The following is a 21,862-nucleotide window of genomic DNA, read 5'->3' as shown; positions in this document are numbered from 1 at the left end:
GCCGTCCAGCGGCTGGTGGGTTATGGGGCAGCTCCGAGGCCCTTCTGGCCCTGGGATCCCAGGATTCTAGGTCAGGATGGACCCGATCTGGCTCCCTGATACCTGTCTGATCCCAATCTCCCAACTGTCCTGTCTGGGCTCACGTATGCTCTGGGCACCTGACCTCTGGCTCCTGGAACACAACAGCCCAGGTCCCGCCTGAGGCCATGACACGGGCTGTCACCTCTGCCCGGAGAGCAGCTCCGCAGATGTCCACGGTCACTCCTCACCTCCTCTGGTCTCCTCTCAGAGGCGTCGTGGGGAGGCCGCTCCGACCTCCTGGTGTGACCTCAAAACCACATTCCCAGGCCCTGAGCCTCCCCCAACCTGCTCTTTTCTCCAGAGCCCCTCCCCCTCTGTGTTGTGGGCACCGCCCACTGCCTTTCTCCTGCCAGTACGGTGAGGGGGGCAGAGCCCGGGCTGGGTGCTTCCTGCAGGGGTCTGTGCACCCAGTAGGAGCTCAGGAGCAGGCGCAGGCGTGGAAGGAACGAGTCCACCGTGGGAGGGTCCGGTTGGGGGCAGACGGTGCACCCTGGACAGCTCGCGGTCGGTGCCTGCACGTGGTCCTGCCGCTGAGACCAAACAGGGGTCACCAGACAGGAGCGGGGGGGGGAGGGGGGGCGTCCAGGAGCTGCCCTGTGGGGACAGAGAGAAGGGGCTGGAGGGAGAGCCGGCCCCGGCCAGGCCGCTGTGGCTCAGCGTGTCCACACGCCGGCACCCGGGTTACCTGCATCGGGGACTCCGGGTGCGAGCGGGGAGGGTGAGTTCTGCGGGAGGCTCCTCAGAGTGGGGGCGGGGCACGAGGTCAGAGAAATGGGGGAGACGCAGCAGACGGGTCCCTGCTGACCTGTTCAGGGTCCGACTCCAGCGGGAACGGCGGCAATGCGCTCATCCGGGTTTCCCGTCATGGGGGGCGCGGAATTCTCACTCCTGTCTTTTGGAGCAGAGGTGCTATGGGCTCCTGCTACGCCAGCGTCCGCTCGTCGCCTGCCTGGGAGACGCCACTTTCAGGACAAAGCTCCGCGCTGAGCCGGGCACCAGGCCTTCGGGGTCGCTTCCCGTCTCTCCAATCTAGCACCCCCCCCTCCCCCCAATGGCGATGCTTCTCCTTCCCGGGGATTCTCTGTGAGTCCCTGGACCTTTCCGCCCCTCCCACCCCGGAGCCAAACTCAGCTCTCACCCCCTTTCTGCACCCCTGCCTGTATGCTGTCTCCCCCATCCCTCTGCTTACTCCCCCTGCGTGAGGTGTGTATTTGTTCCGTTGCCCCCCACCCCGTGCACCTGCTCCTGCCCCCGGGGTGGGGGGCAGGGAGGGGCTGGCTCCGGGTCCCGGTGGCACAGGAGCTGCTGCTGTGGAGCAGGACGAGTGGCCCCAAACGGAAGGACGTGCACGGCTCCTCGTCCGCAGGGACAGCAGGTCCTCACAGGCTCTGGAAGAAGGGGGCCGTGGCCCCTCCGGTTCCCCCAGGCCCCCCTGAGTCCTTGGTAGTTTCTCCCTCAGGGACCCTCCCTCCGCAAAACGTAGTGGTCTCACTACCCAAATATGACGGGATTTTCCAGTGGATCATGTTCAGGGATGAGTGTAGAAAATCAGAAAAGAGAAAATACAAGCAGCTCGGAAACCTGGGCTCATGTTCCGAGTTGCTGGTGTTCTAGACACACAAGGGCGGTGAGTAGGGAGAAGTGTGAATTGTTCCCAGTATGTTCCTTGTCACTCACATCTATGAGTAAATCGCAAAAGGAGGAAAACAAAAATCTTGGTAACAGGACAGGGATGCCCCGGCCACCCAGGAGTCTCCCTGTGTCCTCAAGAATCCCAAAGTCCCCGTCCCCAGACATAAGCCCTTGCCCGCCTCTCTCCAGTGGGACCACCTCCACAGGAGCATGAACGGGATGGTTGAGTTGGCCTGTCACTTCCCGGGATTTCTCTTGAAGAGAATTCTTGTGTTTCATCATTTTGGCTAGTTTTCTGTCCCTTATGAGATTGAAAAGTTTGTTATGTGCTCTGCACCTGTGAGCACTGCTATATTAAAGGGGTGGGTCATACACTGTCCAGGGCCTGACCCTTCCGGAGGTGTTTTTTGGAGAGGGTTACTTGCTCTCTGTTGTTGTGACTTTGGCTATTTTATTTCCCTGCTCGTAGTGATGTTTTGGACCTTCCACCAGATGTGCTTTGATTTTTTTCCTTGAAGTAGCCCTGGAAAGGAACACAAACAGACAGACAAACAGGAAACAAAAACATGCAGATTCACAAACAAACAAACAAACACAGAAAACTAAAAACAATCCAAAAGCAAAAAAAACAGAAACCCCAGCTACAATAAAGAAGAGGGTGGAGGCGGTGCTGATGGAAGAGCACATACAACAAGAGAAATGACGGGGGCAGAGGGAAAAGGAGAAAATAAACATTGGCCAGGCAGAGAGACCAAAACGCTTAATTCAGAGAGAGATAAAGGAGAATAAGGAAGGAGCCGGGGAGGGGGGGGGGGCTCTCCAGAGAGAGAGAAAGGAGCGTAAAGAAGGAGGTGTAGAACATGTGCCAAGAGAATGGATTAAATAGGTCTGTTTAGACAAACCACTAACCAGAGTCACCAGCCTAGAGGAAGGAAGAGATAAAGAGGAGAAATGGGGGGGGGGGAGAATATATGTCTGTAACAAGAATTGTCCTAGAATTAATCCAGGCACCGCTGTAGCGCTGGCCTGGAGCGGGGGGGGGGGGGGGGGGGGGGGGGCGGGGCATCTGGTTCCACACCGTCTATCCCGGTCCGGTGGATACGCAGTTATCCAACACGGAGGAGTGTGGTTTAGTGCAGGCTGGTCCCGCCTCCACAGTGGGCCCTGAGAACCAATCCCTGAGGCCCCGCCTTGGTAGTGGTGGGGAGAAAAATGGTGATCCCCCCCCCACCGCCTTTTCTCCATGACCCGGTGTCCCAAATCACTCCTTAGGAGCCATCGTCACTGTGCTGCGGGTGCAGACAAGGCTGTCTGTCTCACTCCCACAACTCTTTTGCCCTGGTGCTTGGCTGGGAATTAAACTCCTGCTCTGTGTGCCCTGGTACTGGGGAAGTGCCTCCCGGGGTGAGGTCTTGGCTGGTTTTGTCCTGTGCCGCAGCACTTCAGGGGAGGGGACCAGTTTCTCCTGCTGTGGACTGCGCCCCTGATCTATCACCGAACCCAGAGGTGGCTCCCCTCCTCCCCAGGTGTGCGAACAGGGCAGCCGGCCCCAGTCTGAAGGTGGGATCTGCAATTAGAGATCCTCTAACCTGCAGTTAGAGGTGGGATCCCTCTCCGTCCTCGTCCGAGATTTTATTCCCTTTTCCAGATACAGTTCTACGCTTCCCCAGCCACTCTTTCTCTTCCCTTTGTCTCTCCACAAAAGGGCATCCCTCCCCTCTGTACCTACACGGGCCCGTTTTATCTCCCCCAGTTTGCAATCACCCACCTGTTGTCCATCAGGTTGTCCCAGTTTCTCCCTGGTAGACTCAGTCTCTTTTCCTCCCAGACTCTTGGGGTTCAAAGTCCTTTGGCTTCAGCCCTTCTTTGAGAGATGTGGGAAGTATGGATCCCCCTACTTCTCTGCCATGTTGGCCCCTCCAGCGGTGACTGTAACTTTATAGGAGGTCTTGAAGGAGGGGGTGTCGGTTGTCCACCTTTGCTCTTCTGTAACATGGTGTGGGCTCCTCTGGGTCATTTTCTCTCCACGCAAACTGTACAATGACGTGGTCAATACCTACAACATAACTTGCTGGGATGTAGATTGCCGTTGACCAAATGTATAGATCAAGTTAGGAAGAATGGACATCTAGACAATATTGAGCATTCTTATCCATGAACATGGTCTATCTCTGCATGTATTTAGTCTTCTCTGATTTTGTTTATCAGGTCTTGTAGTTTTCCTCACAAAGATCTTGTGCATATTTTATTAGATTTGTACCTAAATAGTTCACTTTTGCATTGTCAGTGTAAACGGTACTGTGTTTTCAGAATCAAATTCCATTTCTTCATTGCTGGTGTGTAAGTGAGTAATTGAGTATCATGTAGGAAGCTCGTGTTTCCTGCAACCGTGCTATCATCCCTTGTCAGATCTAAGAGTGCTTCTTATTCTCGTGTTGTGTAGATTCTTTTGGATTTCATACATAGAAATCCATATCACTCGTTCATCAAGTTAGTTTTATTTCTTCCTACCTGTCAGTATTCCTCTTATTGAATGCTCTTGTCTTATTGTATGAGCCTAGACTTCAGGTACAACCCTAAAAAAGGGCGGTGATAAGGCCATCCTTGCCTCGTTTCTGGTCTTAGAAGGAGCACTTCCAGTCTCTCGTGGTTACCTATGATGTTAGCTGTGGTGTTTTTGATTTAATTTTTTTAAATGTTTTTATTTATTTTTGAGACAGAGAGAGACAGAGCATAAGCGGGGAAGGGGCAGAGAGATAGGGAGACACAGAATCTGAAGCAGGCTCCAGGCTCCCAGCTGTCAGCACAGAGCCCGACGCGGGGCTTGAACTCAGAGACAGTGAGATCGTGACCTGTGCTGAAGTCGGACGCTTAACTGACTGAGCCACCCAGGCGCCCAGCTGTGGTGTTTTTGGAGATGATCTTTATCAAGTTAAAGAAGTTCCCTCCAATTCCTAGTTTACTGTAAGTGTATTATCATGAGTGAGTGTTGGGCTCAGTCACATTTGGAGTCAAAGAAAACAATAAAGAAACTTAATTTTGTAGAGGAACACCACCTAGGGAGTTAATACTAATACTTATCTGCCCAGGTAGACCCTGTCTTCCCCGCTTACTGAGACACAGAGTAAAGCGGAGATTCTATTCCACTCGGACAAATAGCATATATACCTTCCAAGCCACCAAAAATAATTTAGAACAAACTAGTTTATTCATTTTAATTTTTTTAAAGTTTATTTATTTATTTTGAGAGAGAGAGAGAGCGAGAGAGCGAGCACAAGCCTGGCAGCAGGGAGGGGGAGAGGGGGAGGGAGAGAGGGAGAGAGAATCCCAAGGAGGCTCCCTGCTGTTAGCACAGAACCCGATTCAGGGCTTGATCTCATGAACCCTGAAATCATGACGGAGCTCATATCGGGAGGTGGATGCTTAACCGACTGAGCTACCCAGACGTCCCAATAGGCTGCCTTTTTGATTTGTTGATTTTCTTTGCTGTGCAGAAGGTTTTTATGTTGATGGGGTCCCAATAGTTCATTTTTGCTTTTGTTTCCCTTGCCTTCGGCAACGTGTCTAGTAAGAAGTTGCTCTGGCCGAGGTCAAAGAGGTTGCTGCCTGTGTTCTCCTCTAGGATTTTGATGGTTTCCTGTTTCAGTTTAAGTTTTTCATCCATTTTAAATTTACTTTTGTGAGTGATCGAAGAAAGTGGTCCAGGTTCATTCTTCTGCATGTCGCTGTCCAGTTTTCCCAGCACCATTAGCTGAAGAGACTGTCATTTTTTCATTGGATATTCTTTCCTGTCTATTGACGATGAGTTAACCATATATTTGTGGGTCCATTTCTGGGTTTTCCATTCTGTTCCATTGATCTATGTGTGTGTTTTTGTGCCAGTACCATACTGGGGACAGCCTTTTGGCAGTCTGTCCCCGTTACAGGACGGGAGCGGGGGAAGAAGGTGGTGTTGATGCTCTCTTGTCCGAGGAGCGCAGAGCAGGTCGGGAGCCCAGAGTGGACGGGGTGACTCTTGGAGGCCACACGGTGGGAAGGGACGGGGCTGGGATGTTGGGCCTCAGAAATCACGGTTAGGAGTCCAGTTTCTGCTCCGCCCTGCTGAGTGACCTGCGATGGTCGTCCACACCCTTAGGATGGGCTTCCACATCCCCAGAAGGGACTTCCCAGCCCATAGGCTGACTGCCTTCAGTTGGTGTCCCCGGCCATCCTGGGGTCCAGACTTAGGATCCGAGGCTCTGAGCAGCTGGGGGGAGCCTCCGTGGGCGGGGAAAGGCCACGGCCGGCGGGGAGTTACGGGGCTGCTCCCCCAGGGTCCACGGGAGACAAGGTTCTCAGAGGTCGTGGGGCCCCGTCTGGGGAGAAGAGGCCTGACCCTCAGCAGGTGGCCGTGAGTCTGAGGCAGCCGAGCCTGTGGACGGAGGAGCCCGTCCCTGCCCCCTGCCTGTGTGTGAGAGCGGGCCCAGGGCTGGCAGAGCCTTAGGGGGACGCGCTGGTGGGGTGCTGCCCTGTTGGGGGAGTTTGCCTTGTGTGGGGGGGCAGGGCGGGTCTGGGTGCCCAGAGGGCCTGGGGTGCCGGCAAAAGGGAAATGCCCGTATTTGCACTGGGGTGTGGGGGGGGGCCCTTCCCACAAAGCGCTTTGTTCTTGTGCTCAGAGCGTCTTTCTTAGACACCCGACAGTTAAGTGCAGAGAAAATCAGAAAGGAGATTTGACTCGTTCAATGGTGTTAAGACAGAGGACAGGCCCAAAGCAGGGGCGTCACTGTGTCCCTGGTACGGTGGTTTGTGCGACTTTGGGCCTGGCCATCGGCTGACCCTGGGGAGCAGGGCTGCCTGGGCAGAATGTGAACCCAGGGAAACAGGTAAGGGGTCCCGCTGGCTGCCAGCTGGGGAGCTGAGATCACCAGGCTGGTCGTGCCCACAAGATGGGGCGTCTCCCACACAGCGCCTCACCCAGGGGGGGTTCCTATGTTTATTCCACCATCGTTCCCCGAGGGTCCCTGCAGGTGCCAGAGAGAAGAGGAAGCATCTGAATGGCTTATCTAGAGCAGCCAGCTTGTCCTAGACAGTTAGCTCCGCCCTTGGGGTGGGAAGAGCCTAAGAGTGTTCTGAGCAGAAGCTCACCTCTTCTCCTGCCTCTGCCTTCTGGATGTTTCCTCCACGGCCAACTGGGCCCAGACCAAGCCTGAAGGAGGCCGCCTGTGATGGGAGCCCACTCAGAAGACCCCCACCTGTGCTGGGCCTCCCGGCTCCTGGGGTTCAGCAGCCTCGTCCTCAGTGAGTGGCCCGGGCTCCCCGGGTGGGAGGCCGGTGTGCGGGGCAGGGAGGCGGGGGTCCCGTGGGTCTGCTGTCTGTGGGGAACAGCCCGAAATACCAACTCTGTCAGGGAGCCCGAGGGGGCATCTGGCTCTGAGCCTATGGGTCTCGCTCCTGTAAACTAACAGGAAAAGCCAAGCACGGGGAAAGGCTGTAAGCGGACGGCTGACAGCTGACAGAAGAGCAGATCAAACAGTCATGTGACATGGCGACCAGGGTCTTTTGCAGGAGAGACGCTCGTTAAAATACCACGTGAGCGGATTTTCCCTCATCTATTCCGCAGAAGGCAAAAAGTTTGGTTGTTACGTGTCGGTCGCTCTCAGGACGGCACCGAGGCAGGCCTGTCCCCAGTACATGAACCTACCTTTGGTGCACTGGACTCACCCACCGGGTTATCCCAGCGCATGCACGCCTATGTGTGGTGTATGTGTGTGCGTGATGCATATACCCCCGTATACGGTGGGTGTGCACAGGTGGGTGTGCACAGAGGCTGGGGTACGTGCATCCACTTGTGCACAGTCTCCAATCCAAGGCTACTCAACGCGACAGCGTTTGTAGAGACAAGAAAAACGAACTGTCCGTCACACGTGGAGAGAACTCCAGTCCACGAGGGGACGTGTGCAACGTTAAATGAGATCCTTCCATGTGTACGGACTGTTCACACGGCTGGCCCGAGCTGCCCTCAGTCCCTGCCAATGGCCGTCTCCACAGCATAGCCCCCAACACGGCACTGGGTCGTCACAGCAGCGAGAGACAGGGTGTGAGCCAGACGGACGTCTCACTCCTGTGAGACCTGCTGTCGCTGAGTGACGGCCATCACTTTAGCTGAGCTCCCCTCCAGAGCAAGTCACAGGGCGCGGCCCCCACTCCAGGGCCGGGGCTCCCACAGCGTGTGGGCAGCCACGGTGGAAGCTGCCTCCTACGCTGGGCACTTGGCATCGGCCCAGATGTGCTTGGGGCTCTCGATCCGTGATGTCGTCACATCCAAACTCTCAGAGTTAGGCGGCGAGGACACTGTGGGAGAGCAGGTCACGACCGGATTCAAGGGGACGCCCCACGAGGACCAGGACCTGATTCCAGCATGACTCCAAATTCTTGCTCTGTCCCGCCTCCTGGAGTCAAGGGAGTCTACTGGGAGTCTACTCATGAGCGCCATGGGTTCTAGGGTTTTCTCCTTATTCTCAATGACAAAACACTCACCGTGTCTGTTTCCAAAGCCCTAGGCACCTTCAGCACTGTGGTCAACGGTTCTGGAACTCTTGGATCTCAAGTGGAGGATTCTGGAAACATAGTTTCTCTGAAGGGAACTCAAGGTGGTTCTGTGCCATTTCATGTGACCAGACGTCCAGAATTAGCTGCAGGAGTCAAGCTGGAGAAGATTTCTTGGGCCATTAAATCTGGAAGAAACTACACAATCATGCTGCACGTGTCTCCTGGGGAAGATGTTCCAAAATGGGTCAACTTCCAGGACAAGTTTGAGAAGAGGGTCCATGTGCTCAACACCACGACCCTGAGGATTGACAACCTGACCCTTGAGGACAGTGGGCAGTACTGGGCTCGAGTCTCCTTAACAGGAGGAAGAGAAACGAACTGGTATTTCCACCTCACTGTCTACGGTAGGTGGTGGCTCCTCCCCCAGTACATACTTACCCCTTTCTTTTGTCCCTGGGAGTGTCCCTGGCCCCCCTCGCAGGACCCCTTCCAGACCCCAGACCTGAGGCTCTGGCTTCTCCCTTGAAACTGGACGCAGTGTGTTCACCACAAGTCGAGGCAGAGCTGAGATCACTCCTGAGGCTGCAGACAGTGGCTCCCGTCCTCATAGCCACTCGCTGTATATTTGGGTCAAGTCTGTCTTATCTGTAAAGTGGATTCACCATCCTTGCGGGGAGGATGCCAGGGCGACAGTGAGATTCCGTCTGAGAAAGCATGAGGCGTGATGCTTCCCACTCACCTGACCCCGTGTCCTCTTGTCCCTCGGGCCCCAGAGCCCGTGCCCCGCCCCCAGATCCTGGCCAAGACTCCATCCGTCACACCAGACTGGTGCAATGTCACCCTGGAGTGCCACGCCCCGGGAACCAGAGAGGACGTGAATGTGTCCTGGGAGAGCAAGGGCCTCCCCGGGGAGCTGGAGCAGAGAGGGGTCCCAGGACCGGCCCCCAACCCCTGGACACTGGCTCTGAAGCTGCCCCTGAGCCAGCCCAGCCCCAGCATCGCCTGTGTGGTCAGCAACCCGGGGGACCGGAAAACTGCCACCTGGAATCTTGGGGAAGTCTGTGCCCACGGTGAGTGCATCCTGTCAGAGGGGTGGGGAGTCCCGGAGCTCAGGTCCCCCTGGGGGAGGGTTCCGGGTTCTGTCCCCATGTTTAGGTCACCTCCTGCCACCGTCACCCGTCCAGGAGGCTGGCAGGCACATCCCGCTTGCTTCTGCCTTTCGGTGTCTCTCTCCTGCTCCTCTGCACCCCTCACCCCTGCTGGTCCAGGCAGCCCCCTCGGGTACCTCACCCCTGCCTCATCCTTCAGTCCTTGTGTGTCCCGGGAGGTCTCGAGCCAGCGAGAGGGGAGGGTCAGTGGTCGGTGCCACCTGAGGGAGGCCGAGCCAGCCGCTGCCTGCAGGGTTCAGGCGTCGGGGCTCGTGTGCCCGTCTCCGGTCTCGGGGACACGCTTCCCGCCCCAGTGCTCGCCTGGATTCCCGGATGTGTCCTGGGCTCCCCAGGTTTCAGCCTCTGGCCAGGCTGCTGCTTCTTCCCCCAGACCTTCCAGTCCCGCGTCCTCCCCTTCCCCACTTACTCCCGTCCAGGGACCCCTTGCCTGCAGCTGTCCCACTGTGTGTGACCCCTGCCGGCCCACAGGAGGCCATGCTGGGGTCCCGTCCAGCAGGCACTGACCTCGAGCAGGGCTCCTCACCTCAGGACCCTGCAGGAGCCCCCCCTGAGCCACCCTCACCCCTCGCCTCCTCTCGGGAGCAGAGGGGCCCCCCACCCAGAGCTGATTTTGTGGCCAAGGGGACCGGAGTGGGGGGGGCCTCGGCTGCTTCTGATTTGCCTTCCTGTCCCACCTCGGCCTCCCACCTGACTTGCTCACCGTCAGCGTGTCCCCGAGTGAGCAGCGACCGGCTTCCCCGTGTGCCGCCTCGTCCCTCCACCCCATCGTCCCCTGCTGCCTCAGCATCCCTGAGTCCCCGGGGAAGCTCGTCCCTCAGTGACCCCTACCCCTCTGGAGGATCCTCTTGCCTCCTGCTCACCCTCCTCCCTCCGGCTCCTCCCTCCACTCAGTTCGGCCCTCCCCTCCTCCGGGAAGCCCTCCCTGGAGACCCGTGTACCGGCTGTGAACCTCTAGTGCACCGCCATGGCCCTGGCTGGCTGCCTTCGGCCTTTTCCCAGCCCTCCCCCCGTGGCTGAGCCCCTCAAGTGCCTGGACCCTGTCCTGTCCCTCTCAGCACCCCGGCCCCAAGCAGGGGCCCGGCGCTGGTTGAGCGACAGGACCTGCCGTGTTCCCCCCTCTCCAGCCCAGACCGGGTCCCTTCACACGTCTCCACGTGCCTGGCAGCGGGCATGTGACGTTGTCTCTTGTCTCATCCTTCTTCACTGGCTGTGTGGGGGGCACACAGGTCCACGTGGGCCGGACGGGTCTGCCCACCTGCCAGACATCTTGGCGTCTGTTGGTGTCAACGTGGGATTGATCGTGGGAGCTTTAGTGGTCGCGCTTCTGGTCATCGGGGTTACGGTGCGCATATGGCTGATGTGTGACAGGTAGGCCTGGGAGAGGCAGGTGCATTTCGCCTTCCCTTCCCCTGGGACCCTCGTCTCCCTTTCTCCTGCATTTTCCTGCTCAGGGAACATCACTGCAGAAGGCTAGTGGGTGTGGGCATGATATTGGGGGTCATGGTGGTGGGGAGGGTACACGTGTCCGACGTTCAGATGCAAGTTCGACCTGTGTGTGTCTCAGGGGCAGGATCAGAACAGAAAGGTTTAGACTCTGCTGCTGGCATCAATGAAGGAGAACACGAGACAGGAGATGGCAGAGATGAGGTGAGTCCAGGAGAGGAGGTCAGCCTGGGTTCTCCCGCGTCCCTGTGCCTGGGTGTGAGTTTGTCAAACCCAGGGATCAGCAGTTTCTGGCTCGTTGCCTCTGTATCCCTCTCCAGACAGTGCAGAGTTAACACGGGGTCCGTGCAGTGCTGGGCGCTTTGAGGGGAGGTCACGTGAGCGGCATGGCATCTGTGCGGGTCCCTCTGGGGCCTCTGTGTCCCTCAGCTGTGGCAGGAACCCTCTGTCTGCGTTCCAGCGTTCAGGGGAACCACATCTCGAACAGGAGACACCGCTCACGACAGTCTACAGTGAGGTCCGCCACCCAGGCCAGGTCTCCAGGGTGATTTAACTGGAAGTAACAGGGAATCCAGCCTCCTCCCGACACCTCTGTTGTGCGCGTGATGCCTGCGGCCCTGGTCCTGCCCCCTCCCCCTCTGGCTGCTCTCAGCAGGGACCAGATTCATCCACCCTCCGTGAATCTCTACGTGGACACGTCGTGCCCAAGTTGAGCAGAAGACACACATCGCGGCAGATCGAGGGGGACCTTCGTCGCTAAACAAGTCCAAACTGTGGTCCGGTTCCGCTCAGCCTCAGCCCCTTTGGCAACCGTCAACGGAGCCCACTCTCCCCATGTCTGTGCCCCGTCTGTCGTCCTGTCCGGACCCTCGGCCTCTGGGACCCATCGACCTGAAGTCTCAACTTCCAGCCTCGACCGGATCACCACCAGCCAATTGTCAGTATGTGCGTTTTCCTTCTGTCTCTCTCCCCAAATATATGTGTAAATAACCACTTTAAAAAAAAAAACAGACTAAATTTGTCTAAGACCTATTATGGCTTAGTAATTTCAGGTTTAATTTGAAAAAGTTTGATTTCACTCTGACCCTTGTGACTCAACTCACAGCAGGACCCCGGCCCCTCCCTATCTGTCTCTTACTGCCCCCACCCCTCCATCCTCTGCTCGTCCCCGTGGAGCCCTCGTCTCTCCCCTGCCACCACCTCTCCCTCGGTGACTCCGGCTGAGTCCGAGGCCGGAGCCGGGCCGCGCTGAGCCCGCGTCTCCAGTCCTGAGCCGACACCCTCACGCGGCCACCTGATGAACATGGGCTCTCGGAGGCACAGTCACCTGTGGGAAACCCGATTCCTGTCTCACGGGGACCCTCCCCCTCCCCGGCTCCTCCATGGGCTCTGATGACCTTTCCAGCTCCCTCGGGTCCCACTGTCTGCCCACTGGCTTCAGCAACACCTGGAGGTCCCCTTTGGTCCCTCGTTCGCTCCCCGCTGGCGTCCACACCACCGGCAGCCCGTGGGTCCCCGTATGTGCCCTGGTCTCTACACGAGGTCCTCGCCGAGCGCCCGCGTCCTACTCTGGCGCTCGGCCCCAGCTTCCTGCAGGTCCAGAACGCGGACCAGAACCCGGTACCACCTCGTCCCCGGGACCTACCTGTAGGGCCGGCCCGTGGGCGCCCCCTTCCCAGCATCGGGGGGCCTGGGGGGCTGACCTAGCAGCAGAATCCAGGCAGAGGAAGGAAGAATTCTAAGAGGAAAGACTGAGGACCCTGAGGGCACCCCCCCCCCCAGCTCTGGGACCTCAGGTCCAGGGACACTGGTTGTTCTGCACACAGGGCACAGGCAGCCTGAGAGATGCCTTATTCGTGGCCTCGGGCCAGCTGGTAAGACACACCAAACTTCAGAGCTGCAGGGGAGGCCTCAAGGCCCAGAGAGCCAGGCCGGGTGGGGGCAGGAGAGAGAGGAGGCGCTGGGCTCACGGGTGGGAGACACCCCGTGCTGACCTCCGCCTGCATCGCCCTGTCCTGCCCGTCCCTGTCGTCAGCTGTCCAGCAGTGAGGTGGACGAGGTGTGGGCTGCCTCTGCTGTCCCAGCAGGTGTGTGCAGGTGGGTGTGGCCCGGACCAACAGCCTTGATCAGGGGTGTGTGGCAGCAGCAACGACCCCCACCCCCCCTCCCCGGAAACCCAGTGTGTCCACAGAGCAGGGCCGGAGGGGGGTGTCCTTCACACGACTCTCATCCAGGACACGCAGGAATGAGGGGCAGGAGAGGAGGGCACCTGGCAGCCGGCCCTGTCCTCTGGTGCCTCAGTTTCCCCTTCCTGGGCTATGGCCCTTGGAGAGGGACAACTTGTGAGTGGGGATGGGGCCATGGCACCTTTCCCAGTGTTTCTGGCAGGTTAAGGGTGGTCTGTCACCCTCACTATTCCCTGCTCTCTACTCTGCCCTCGCCCCCAGCACCCACCCCCTGTTCCCCGGCTCCCAATGAGCTCCCGGGGACCCGCAGCGGCAAACACAAGAGGGACAGACAAGGGCCAGCCCCAGGGAGCGTGGGGGACAAGCTGACTGTGCATCCTGCATCCGGCCCCCAGGAGTCTCCCTATGTCCTCATAAACTCCAGTGTCCCCGTCCCCAGACGTGAGCCCTTGCCCTCCTCTCTCCAGTTGGACCACCTCCGTAGGCAGCAGGAACGGGATGGCCGAGTTGGCCTGTTCTGGGGGTGCACACGAGGCCGCTCACAGAGCCTGTGGTCTCTCATCTGCGGCCCCTCCCACTTGATCCCGACCTTCTTCCCGTGAGTCCTGGTGCGGGTGCCGGCACCTCTGTAGAGCAGGTGGGCAGGAGAGAACCGCGGAGCCACAGGGGGTCCTGGAGAAGGCGCGGGGCCCCCTGCACAGGGCCCTGCACGCGGGGGACGCTCGAGGCCTGTGCCCCGCACCCCCCACCCTCCATGACGATAGCTGGGCTCCCCGGTGAGACGAGATGCCCCCACTCTGCTCCGTCCGCGGAACTGACCTGTTCCGGAGGCCTGAACTGCTTCCGCCAGCCTGGGAGCTCCTCTGGGACGAGGACTCAGCTCCCTGTGTCTCCCTGCCCCTGTGCTGCACACAGTAGGCGCTCATGACCTGTGTGTGCAGGTGAACCCACGGTGGAGGCTTCTTGGCAGGAACTCTCCAGCGGCAGTTCGGTCCTCTGCCGCCAGGTGGCGGCGGTGGCCGGCGCTCAGGGCCTGGAGGGAGGCTGCTCAGGGCAACTGGGGGGGGCTGGTGGTGCTGAGGGGGGCGGGGCGGCGGATCTTCTCCCTTGGAACCCAGACCCAGCACTGGGCAGAAGGGGGAGATCAGCGCCAGACACACTGGGAGGGGGGGCAGGTGGCAGGGGGGGGCAGTGCAGACATGAATGTGCAGCCAGGAGTCAGGGATCAGGAGCCAAACCTGGAAGGTAGGAGCCCAGGTGAGCGGTGGGGGGCGAGGTCGTGAGGTAGCAGGGGTGCGTGGGGGAGGAGGGGGGGAGGGCGAGGATCTGAGGGCGGTGACTGTGATTGCGGAGGGGAAGTGGGAGGGGTATCTGGGGCTGGGAGGGGGGGGGTGACCGCTGGGAAAGGGGGATCCCTGGAGTATCCTGGGTCTGAGGTCCGAGGTCCTGATCCAGGTTTCCGGGGTGAAACAGGCTGGAGGGCAGAGTGGGGTGCCTGCCCCATCCCCTGAGACAGACCCTGAGAGGTGAGGGCCGATCCCGGGGGAAGGAGACGGGACGCAGGGGATCCCTGAGTTCGCAGGTCATGGGGGTGATGATACCTGGTCCCGAGAGAAGGTTTGCTCCCTGGAAGAGGAGTCGCTGAGAGTTCAGAGCCTGGAGCCTGCCTTGGATTCTGTGTCTCCCTCTGTCTCTCTTCCGTCCCCTGCTTGCGCACTCTCTGTCTCAAAACTAAATATACATTTAAGTAATTTAAAGGGAAAGTCTAGGGATGCCTGTCTGGCACAGTCTGTGAAGGGCGAGACTCTTCATCTGAGGGTGGTGAGATCGAGCCCCACGTTGGGAGCAGAGCCTACAAAAAAAAGTAGTCTAAGGTTTGTTAGGTTCAATTAAACAAAATGAATGTCACAGGAAGTAAATTGTTCTGTGTTCTCTCCGGAAGGTGGCTCCCGATGACAAAGATCATGTTTTACACATATGATTAAAAATCCTACTATTTCCATAAGTTCACCTTTGTGACCCCTGGGTGTTTCAGTTGGTTAAGTTTCCGACACTTGATTTCCGCTCAAGCCATGATCTCACAGATCAGGGGTCGGAGCCCCGCATTGGACTCTGTGATGAGAGCCTGGAGGCTGCTTGGGCTTCTCTCTCTCTGTGTCTCTGTCTCTCTCTCCATCTCCCTCTGTCTCTCTGCTGGGTGCTCTCTGTCTCTGAAAATATTTATATAGACTTAAAAAATTAACTTGCCTTTTCCAGAACCTCATGTAGCTGGAATCATACAGTGTGTAATCTCTTCAGATTGGCATCTTGCATGTGGTAACAGGCATTTACGTTCCCTGCAGTCTTGTTGTGGTTTGATAGCTCGTTTCCTTTTAGTGCTGGGTGACGACCCATGGTCTGGATTTAGCTGTTTATATTCCCTGATGACATATGATGTGGGGCATCTCTCCTGTGCTTTTTGCCATCAGCGTGTCTTCTCTGGTGAGGTGTCTGTTAGTGCCTTGGGCCTCTTTTCATTGTATTGTTTGTTTTCTTAATGTTGAGCCTGGAGAGTTCTTTATATATGTTGGCTAAAACTTCTTTATCAGCTGTGTCTTCTGCAGATATTTTCTCCCCGTCTGTGGCTTGTCTTTCTGTTCCCGGGATTGCCTTTGCAGAGCAGAACTGTTTCATTTCACTGAATTCCTGTTTACGTCATCTTTCTTTCATGAATCGTGGCTTTTGTGTCTTTCTGAAACGTGTTCACCGGTCCCGAGAACATTTAGATTTTCCTATGTTGTCCTGTCGGAGTTTCCCAATTCTTCGTTTATATAGAGGTACTGATCCGCTGAGTTAGTTTTTGGGAAGGGTGTGAGCTCTGTGTCGCGGTACTTTTTTTGCACGTGGACGTCTGGTAGTTCCAGCACCATTTGTTGAAGAGACTGTCTTTCGTCCATGGTATTGCCTTTGCTGCGTGTCAAAGATCAGTTCACCGTCTATACGTGGGTCTATTTCTGAGCTCTCTATCCTGTTGCATGATCTGTTTGGTTCTTTCTCACCAAATCCGTAGTGTCTTGATGGCTGTAAGTGTGTAGGAGGTCTTGAAGGAGGGGGTGTCAGTCTTCCACCTCGCTCTTCTGCAACATGGTGTGGCCTCCTCCGAGTCATTTTCTCTCCATGCAAACTGTGGAATCACGTGACCAATGTCTACAACATAACGTGCTGGGCTGCAGATTGTGGTTGACTGAATGTATAGATCAAGTTGGGAATTTGGATATCTAGACAATATTGAGCCTTCTTATCCATGAACATGGTCTATCTCCCCATGTACTTAGTTGTTCTCTGATTTTGTTGATGAGAGTCTTGTAGTTTTCCTCATAAAGATCCTTGCGTATTTTGTGATATTTATGCCTACACACTTCACTTTTGCGTTGTCAGTGTAAACGGTACCGTGCGTTCAGTTCAAACTTCCATTTCTCTGTTTCTGGTGTGTAAGTGAGTCATTGAGCGTCGAGTAGAAACCTTGGGTTTCCTGTAACCGTGCTATCATCCGTCATCAGATGAAGAGCACTTCTTGTTGTGTCGATTCTTTTGGACGTTGTACATAGAAACCCACGTCACATGTGTGCAATGATGGTTTTATTTCATTCTCCACAGTCGTGTACCTTTTATTGCATTTTGTTGTGTATTGTGTCAGCTAGGGCTTCACGTACAACCCCGAGAGAGGGTGTGGATAGGAGCCATCCTTCCTGGTTCCTGGCCTTAGAGGAAGCATTTCCCGCCGGTAGACATTAGGTATGATGGTACTGTGGTATTTGTGGAGATGATCTTTATCAAGTTGAAGAAATTCTCCTCCGTTCCTAGTTTCCTGTGAGTTTATCATCATGAGTGGGTGTTGGGCTCAGTTTCTTTTGGAATCAGAAGTCAATGGAAAAAAGTAATCTTGTGGACTGATAGCAGCTAGGGCGTTAACACTCATTTGCCCGGGGGGACCCCGTCTTCCTGCTTACTGGGACACAGAGTAAGACCAAACCCTTGTACCGACACAATAGCATGCATACCTTCCAAGCTGCCGAGGGGAATTTAGAACAAACTAGTCTAAAGGAAAGGAACCCAAGTCTCTTTTCTATACCTATGGGAGGCAGAGCAGCTCCAGGAAAGACCGGGTCCCAGAGTCAAGGCAACACGTAGGTTGCTACATGAGAAGCTGCAGGGTTTCTGGAGGACACATGATCGCCCCACTGAAACACGTGGGTGGCTTGTCTGAAGATCGTTGGCGAGTCGTCTGGAGCTCCGTTGGTGCGACTGCTGAGCCCGAAGCCCCTCTGGGAAGACAGGCGGTTGTGTGCTCGTTCTCCATCGGGCTGTTGCCGCTGGCACACTGTCTCTGGTTGTCACCCGTGTCTGGAGGGGCAGGTGCTCTGGTCTGTGTCGAGGCCCCGACCGCTTCCGTCACGGCCCCCAGACCCCGTCCCCAGCAGCAGGCACGTTTCCAGGCTCAGGGAAGACTTCCTTCGTGAGCCCGAGCACCTGTCCCTACCCACCCTGCACCTTGGCTCCCTCTGTGCCCTGTTTCTGGAAAGCGTGTCCCCTCCCCTCCCCCGTAGAGAGGAATGCGGGCAGGGTTCTGAGTCCTTGGGCTGAGGGTCACGATGTATGTTAGCTGCTCCCAGTCTGCTTCGAAAGTTTCGGGACGTGGCCAAACGTGGGAGAAGCAAGTCCCCCGGTGAGCAGGGCTGGAGGTGCTGGCCCACGTGTGACGCAGGCAGTGTAGGGGGGTGGCTGTGGTCAGCAGGGGCCTCTGTGAACCTCAGAGCCTGCAGAGTGGCAACCACAGGGCCTGTTTCCTCTGCCTGGGGGTGTGAGAAAGGAGAGAGGCTATCTGGAGGCAGGCCTGGCCTCCCTCCCCCTTCCCCTCCAGTGGGGCTTCTGAAGGTCAGGAGGGACTGAGGTCTGGACAGACCAGTGGCCTATGAGCCTGAGATGGGGGCCTGGCCCCGCCATGTCCCGGCTTCCACACCGTGGGCCCATCAAATACCCTAAATGGGCCTTGACGTTGCTCATCTGTAAAATGGACGCTAATCTTGATATCCGCCGCCTCTCGCAGGGACCGAGCCTGGGAACCGCAGAAACCAGACACGCTGTGCACGGGTGACGTTAGCTCTTGCTGCCCAGGATGGCGGCAAGTGACAGAGATCAGTATGTGGGGTCGAAATGTCCGTGGTGGGGTGCCGGCGTGGCACGTGTGTTGGCGGCCCCTCCCGTGTCCCTGACCTGCAGCTGCTGGGGGCTCCCTCTTGGGCCCTGGGCCTCGCCCCCCACGCAGTGGTTTGGGTGAGAAGACATTCTTTCCCCCGAGGTGCTCCCCGGGGGTGCAGGGACAGGGACAGGGGCATTGCCGACTTGCTCCCCATCACGCCGCAAGTGACCAGTGGTGAGCTGCCCGGGCGTGGCCTCCGTCCGAGGAGTTTCTAACCGCGAGGCCAGGGACTGAGCCTTCTGAAGGACCGTCCCCGTTACGGGACTGGAGCGGGGGAAGAAGGCGGTGTTGATGCTCTCTTGTCTGAGAGCACAGAGCAGGTCGGGAGCCCAGAGTGGACGGGGTGACTCTCGGAAGCCACACGGTGGGAAGGGACGGGGCTGAGATGTTGGGCCTCAGAGATCACGGTTAGGAGTCCAGTTTCTGCTCTGCCTTGCTGAGTGACCTGCGATGGTCATCCACACCCTTAGGATGGGCTTCCGCATCCCCAGAAGGGACTTCCCAGCCCATAGGCTGACTGCCTTCAGTTCATGTCCCTGGACCATCCTGGGGTCCAGACTTAGGATCCGAGGCTCTGAGCAGCTGGGGGGAGCCTCCGTGGGCGGGGAAAGGCCACGGCTGGCGGGGAGTTATGGGGCTGCTCCCCCAGGGTCCACGGGAGACAAGGTTCTCAGAGGTCGTGGGGCCCCGTCTGGGGAGAAGAGGCCTGACCCTCAGCAGGTGGCCGTGAGTCTGAGGCAGCCGAGCCTGTGGACGGAGGAGCCCGTCCCTGCCCCCTGCCTGTGTGTGAGAGCGGGCCCAGGGTTGGCAGAGCCTTAGGGGGACGCGCTGGTGGGGTGCTGCCCCTTTGGGGGGGTTTGCCTTGTGTGGGGGGGCAGGGCGGGTCTGGGTGCCCGGAGGGCCTGGGTGCCGGCAAAAGGGAAATGCCCGTTTGCACTGGGGTGTGGGGGTGGGCTTCCCACCCCACAAATCGCTTTGTTCTTATGCTCAGAGCGTCTTCCTTAGACACCCGACAGTTAAGTGCAGAGAAAATCAGAAAGGAGATTTGACTCGTTCAATGGTCTTAAGACAGAGGACAGGCCCAAAGCAGGGGGTCACTGTGTCCTTGGTACAGTGGTTTGTGCGACTTTGGGCCTGGCCATCGGCTGGCCCTGGGGAGCAGGGCTGCCTGGGCAGAATGTGAACCCAGGGAAACAGGTAAGGGGTCCCGCTGGCTGCCAGCTGGGGAGCTGAGATCACCAGGCTGGTCGTGCCCACAAGACGGGGCGTCTCCCACAGAGCGCCTCACCCAGGGGGGGTTCCTATGTTTATTCCACCATCGTTCCCCGAGGGTCCCTGCAGGTGCCAGAGAGAAGAGGAAGCATCTGAATGGCCTATCTAGAGCAGCCAGCTTGTCCTAGACAGTTAGCTCCGCCCTTGGGGTGGGAAGAGCCTAAGAGTGTTCTGAGCAGAAGCTCACCTCTTCTCCTGCCTCTGCCTTCTGGATGTTTCCTCCACGGCCAACTGGGCCCAGACCAAGCCTGAAGGAGGCAGCATGTGATGGGAGCCCACTCAGAAGACCCCCACCTGTGCTGGGCCTCCCGGCTCCTGGGGTTCAGCAGCCTCGTCCTCAGTGAGTGGCCCGGGCTCCCCGGGTGGGAGGCCGGTGTGCGGGGCAGGGAGGCGGGGGTCCCGTGGGTCTGCTGTCTGTGGGGAACAGCCCGAAATACCAACTCTGTCAGGGAGCCCGAGGGGGGCATCTGGCTCTGAGCCGGGACCCGCCTGGCACAGGGGGAGGCTGCCTCTGCAGCTGTGAGGGGAGCAGGGGGCCGACCCAGGGTCCCCGTCGGAGCTGGAGGACGCGGGTCCCGCTTCTGGGGCGAGAGGAGGGCACGGACACAAGGAACCAGGAAGGGAGGGCGGCCTCCGGAATTTGAGGGTGTCTGCGCCCACTTGCTGGAAGGGTGTGGATGGAACAGAGGGCGCTGATAATCAGGGCCCCGGGACAGGGTGAACGGGGCGACGGGAAGGGAAGCAGCAGGTCCCCAAAGGGAACCGAAAGAAAGACTGTCCTGAGGAAACCCGGATACCCCCGTTCGCTCTTCCCCCGAGACCATCCGCCTTCGTGAAACAGACGAAATGAAAACAAAGGACAAGACCGAGGTCTCGAGAGCCGTGGATTCCTGGGAATTTCATTTCCTGCCGTGTTTTGCTTGAGTGCCCTGGCCTCTCTGGGGGAGGAGGATGCAGGGGTTCTAGGAAATTCCCGAACCTGGGGCATCTGTAAGCAGGGCGTTTCTCATCAGACGTGAGGTTTGCGGGGACCTGGGGGCTCAGTTGAGCGTCCGACTCTTGATTTCGGCTCAGGTCATGATCTCACGGTTCACGTGTTAGAGCCCCGCGTCGGGCTCTGTGCTTTGTCAGCCTAGAATTGTCTCTCCTCCCGTCTCTGTCCCCACTGCACTCATGCTCTCCCTCTCTCTCAAAATAAATCAATCCATTTAAAAGTTTATTTAAAAAAAAAAGAAAAGGAGCTTTGAAGGTGTTGACATCTCTCTGATCTCAGTATTTTGGCCACAACAACACGTAGGCTTTCTCTTTCTTTTGATTTTAATTAACTGGAAAAATACGTGAGATGACGTAGAGTTTTCTCCGTCAACATCTGGGTTGGAAGATTTTGTAGGAAAGAAGGAAAGAGAAATGGAAGAAAGAAGGAGGAAGGAAGGAAGGGGGGAAAAGTAAAAATATATGTTCACTGCTGAATATTAAATTTTATCTTCTTCAGGGCCTCCTGGGTGGCTCAGTCGGTTAAGCTTGGGACCTCAGCTCAGTCATGATGTCACGGTTGGTGGGCCTGAGCCCCCAGTGGGTCTCTGTGCTGACAGCTGGGAGCCTGGAGCCTCCTTGGGATTCTGTGCCTCCCTCTCTGTCTGCCCCTCCCCCGCTCTCACTCTGTCTCTGTCTCTTGAAACTAAATCAATGTTAAAAAAAAACAAACAATAAAATAAAACAAATGTTATCTTCTTAAATAAATCCTGGCTCTCTGGATCACAGCTACCTGTGTCCCTGGCCGTCTGTCTCTCTGTCCTTCTGTCCTTCCTCTCTGGGATTAGCACCTTCTGCTGATCTGAGAGCCCTCACTGCCTTCCTCCCAGCTTGAGTCGGCTTCCAGCCTCCTGAAGCCCAGGCTCACCATCCAGCCTGGGGGGCAGGCCCTCCCCTGCAGCCTGAGGGCTGAGCCTCCTCCCCCCTGGTTCCCTCCTTGCCAGCAGGTGCCCGAGGTCTTGCCCTGCCCCAGGCGGACAGGTACCTGGGTGCCCTTTGCCAGGAGAATAGCTGGGGCGTTGAGAGCCCAGGACTGCTGGGAGCCGCTGAGAGTGAGCCCCTGCGCAGGGCAGGGTAGGGCAGGGGGAGAGGTGCAGGCAGCTCCCTGCAGGGGAAGCCCTGGGCTGGGGGAGAGGGAAGCCGGCTCCATGGGCAGCAGCCCAGTGGAGAGAAATGGGGAGATGCCCCCACCATGTGGAGCCACAGTACCCGGCCCTCCCTCGTCTCTAGGACGCTGACCCCCCCTGCACAGGTGTGCTCAGTTTCCTGCTGCGTGGACT

The 21,862-nt window shown here is 57.5% G+C and overlaps 2 protein-coding genes across 7 annotated transcripts in view; both read left to right on the top strand.

Moving 5' to 3' along the window:
- The first annotated feature begins 6,630 nt into the window (after window positions 1–6,630).
- The window catches only part of LOC122476481 (SLAM family member 9-like), a 20,920-nt gene continuing 5,688 nt past the window's right edge, over window positions 6,631–21,862 (top strand). For 2 of the 6 annotated variants that reach the window (XR_006295506.1, XR_006295504.1), the window contains exons 1-4: window positions 6,631–6,990; window positions 8,247–8,645; window positions 9,015–10,778; window positions 10,975–11,057. Coding sequence is in view for 2 of the 6 variants with exons in the window: in XM_043569229.1 (XP_043425164.1) it covers window positions 6,918–6,990; window positions 8,247–8,645; window positions 9,015–9,311; window positions 10,637–10,778; window positions 10,975–11,023 (960 nt within the window). In the remaining 4 variants the exon portion in view is untranslated. Of the gene's footprint in view, window positions 6,991–8,246; window positions 8,646–9,014; window positions 10,779–10,974; window positions 11,058–11,313; window positions 11,886–21,862 lie in introns of those variants that run through there. The other 4 variants (XM_043569229.1, XR_006295505.1, XM_043569228.1 and 1 more) reach the window with 4 other exon arrangements.
- Window positions 19,698–21,862, top strand: part of LOC122476482 (SLAM family member 9-like) — a 22,560-nt gene continuing 20,395 nt past the window's right edge. Inside the window, exon 1 of the mRNA XM_043569232.1 lies at window positions 19,698–19,890. Coding sequence (XP_043425167.1) covers window positions 19,818–19,890 — 73 coding nt within the window. The 5' untranslated portion in view covers window positions 19,698–19,817. The remainder of the gene's footprint in view (window positions 19,891–21,862) is intronic.

This window comes from Prionailurus bengalensis, chromosome E4, assembly GCF_016509475.1.
Source record: "Prionailurus bengalensis isolate Pbe53 chromosome E4, Fcat_Pben_1.1_paternal_pri, whole genome shotgun sequence".
NCBI classification, from domain to species: Eukaryota; Metazoa; Chordata; class Mammalia; order Carnivora; family Felidae; genus Prionailurus; species Prionailurus bengalensis.
This window is presented reverse-complemented; position numbering and strand designations above follow the sequence as displayed.